The following is a 3,055-nucleotide window of genomic DNA, read 5'->3' as shown; positions in this document are numbered from 1 at the left end:
CCCCCCCTCCTTCCTGACTGCCCCCCTGGGACCTCTGCCCCTGTTCCCCACCCTTTGATTGCCCCGACCCTTATCCACACCCCCGCCCCCTGTCCACCACCTGCCCTCTATCCAACCCCCCCTGCTCCCTGCCCCCTTACCGCACTGCCTGGAGCACCAGTGGCTCCAGCCACGCCACCGCGCCGCCCAGAGCACCAGGACAGGCGGCCGCGCCGCCCGGCTGGAGCCAGCCACGCACCGTGCAGCACAGAGCACCGGGTCAAGCTGGGCTCTGCAGCTGTGCTGCCCCAGGAGCTCACAGCCCCACCGCCCAGAGCTTGTAGGGGAGGGGGAACAGCAGGGGAGGGGCTGGGGGTAGCCTCCCAGGGCAGGAGCTCAGGGGCCGGGCAGGAGGGTCCCAGGGGCTAGATGTGGCCCGTGGGCCATAGTTTGCCCACCTCTGGTTTAGTGGTTAGACTGGGGAGGCTGGGAGCCAGGACTCCTGCGTTCTATCCCCAGCTGTATCCCTCTTGCTGCTTACAATTACCATCCTCCTCTTTGAGCAGTTCTTCATACCCACGCCCTGGTGTCCTCCACCATCCCATAATCCCACGGTGCCAGTGAATGCCACACGAGAATCTCCCTCGACCGATTCCTTATTCAGCATTCCGGTAAGCTTCACGCACCAGTAGGATGCTGTTGGTGTTGAAGGTGGACTTGGGAAGGTCTTTAACTCACCGCCCCCTTTCTCCCTTGCCCTGCCCCCTTCCCCTATGCCCCGCCCCTTCCCCACATGCCCCTCCTCCTTGCCTCCCCAGTACTACGTTTACTGTTGCATCTTGGGACTCCTCTCCTGCTCACTCTTCCTCCACATGAATTTTGAACTCAAGTTCCTGATGCTGACGCTTTGCCTGGTGATCTACAATGTCCTCTTCCTCCGCAGCCACGCCTGGCTCTCCGACTGCTACGTCGGGCGCCTCTACCCCAACCAGACCGTGCTCAGGTAACCGCTGGGGAGGTGCCCCTGCAGCGCCCCCTAGGGACAGCACTGACTGCCAGGGTAGAGCGCCCCCTGCTTAGCTCCTGTCCCAGCAGAACCCAGAAGTCTCCGACTCAAACACAGCGCAGTCTTGCTTAGCAGGTCCGAGCTGGGCCCAGCTCTGCTCTCCGCTTAGGGTTACCAGATGCCCAGTTTTCTACCGGAAAGATGTACTGACTGGACACTACAAGTCCGGTTAGCCCTGGCGGGCGGCAGGGAGGGGAGGTGCCAGGTCATCAATCCGTGCCAGCCCCTGCTCAGCCAGGGCCACCTCCTGTGTCTTGTGAGCAGGCAGGCTCCACGTCAGACTGCAGCTCTGGAGCAGAGGGAGCCCAGGGAGGGGAGGCAGTGGAGATGATCCAGTTAGGAGGAAGTGGAGGGGAGAGGGGAGCGAGCAGGGGGCAGGGCCTTGGGGGAAGAGACAGAGAAGTGTGCAGGGCCTCGAGGGAAAAAGCTTGCAGGGGCATGGGCGGGGTGTCGAGGAAACACATGGAGGAGGGTCAGGGCCTCGAGGGAAGAGGCGGGGCATGGGGCGGGGCATGGGGTACTGGTTGTCAACAATTGGAAAGTTGGCAACCCTCTCTCTGCTACCTGGTCTCTCTCCTTCTGTCCGCAGGCCGGGGGTCCTGAAGGAACCCAAGCTGATGGGAGCCGTTTCCTTCTTTGTCTTCTTCTTCACCCTGCTGGCCCTGGCTAGACAAGTGAGTCACAGGGCCCCCTAGGGGTGTGGCACTGCCATCCCAGACACCTGGGTCCTATTCCCCCTCCTAGTTCCTCCCCCTGTGGGGCTGAGAGCTGCAGGGCCCACTGGGGACTTTCCTTGGGTTCCCTTCTCCATCCCAGTCTGTCCTGCTGCGGTGTCCCTGGGGGTGAGCACCTTGTACTGCTATCCAGGACACCTGGGTTCAATATCCCATTCCAGTCTGTTGTGGTGCAAGCCCCCTAGAAGAAAGTGTCCTGTGCTGCTGTCCCGGACACCTGGGTCCCACTCTCTCCCTGGGTGCTGGGAGCTGCAGTGCCCCTACAGGTGAGTGCCCTGCACTTCCATCCCAGGGGCCTGGGTCCCGGGTCCCATTCCTTGTCCCAGGCTCTCCCCCCAGGTGCTGGGAGTTGCATGCTATCCTGGATGCCTGGGTCCCATCCCAGTCACTCCTACTGGATGCTGGGAAGTGCAGGGCCCACTAGGGTGAGAACTGCCCCTCTCCATTACTGGGGGGTCCTGATGGGCTGGGCCCCTCTATGTCTCTCTCGAAGAACGAGTATTATTGCCGCCTTGACTTCTTGTGGAAGAAGAAGTTCAAGAAGGAGCGCGAGGAGATCGAGACCATGGAGAACCTGAACCGTGTCCTGCTGGAGAATGTGCTCCCGGCCGACGTGGCGCAGCAATTCATCGGCCAGAACCGGCGTAACGAGGTCAGCCCGGCTGTGTGCCTCCCCTTTAACAGGGGAATTTCTGACTGCCGCCATTCAACTCTCCAATGCTGCCACCCGGTGGCCAAGATGGGGACTGCAGCCAGAAGGAAGTGGGCTAATGATGCATAGAATTTCCCTGAGTTTAAGGCCAGAAGGGACTGTTAGGTTAGCTAGTCTGACTTCCCGTGGAGCACAAGCCATGGATCTTCACCCAGGTACCCCTGTACTGAGCCCAGCATGGGTTAGACCAAAGCGTTTCAGTCCTTGGGAGGCTAAACTGTTGTGACCACTGGAGAGATTGAGGTGCTGCTGATGCCCAAGGACCCAGCAATGCCAGGAATTTATTGGGTGACACGAGCCCAGGTGATTCCAGCAGGTGTCCCACACCCCATGCCTCAGAGGAAGGTGGAAACTCGCCCCAGATCCTTGCCAATCTGACCTGGGGGAGGTTCCTTCCCCAACACAAATCTGGTGACCCAGAGCATGTGCTCCAGACTGACCAGCCAGGCATCTAGACGGAGGGTTCTCTGAACCATCTCAGAGCCCTGGTCCACCCCATCCAATGTCCCATCTCCAGCTGTGGCCTGTCACGGAGTATGGGGGGACTCAGGGCCCTGCACCCCC

At 60.9% G+C, this 3,055-nt stretch overlaps 1 protein-coding gene across 1 annotated transcript in view; it reads left to right on the top strand.

Moving 5' to 3' along the window:
• LOC112112825 (adenylate cyclase type 4-like) overlaps positions 1–3,055 on the top strand; it is a 10,482-nt gene that overhangs the window by 1,744 nt on the left and 5,683 nt on the right. The window contains exons 6-9 of the mRNA XM_026659715.2: positions 533–650; positions 798–982; positions 1,635–1,719; positions 2,273–2,431. Coding sequence (XP_026515500.1) covers positions 533–650; positions 798–982; positions 1,635–1,719; positions 2,273–2,431 — 547 coding nt within the window. The remainder of the gene's footprint in view (positions 1–532; positions 651–797; positions 983–1,634; positions 1,720–2,272; positions 2,432–3,055) is intronic.

Source organism: Terrapene carolina, unplaced genomic scaffold (genome assembly GCF_002925995.2).
Source record: "Terrapene carolina triunguis isolate 2854851 unplaced genomic scaffold, T_m_triunguis-2.0 Scaffold665, whole genome shotgun sequence".
NCBI classification, from domain to species: domain Eukaryota; kingdom Metazoa; phylum Chordata; order Testudines; family Emydidae; genus Terrapene; species Terrapene triunguis.
Note: the sequence above shows the minus strand (reverse complement) of the source record. Positions and strands in the feature narration are given on the sequence as shown.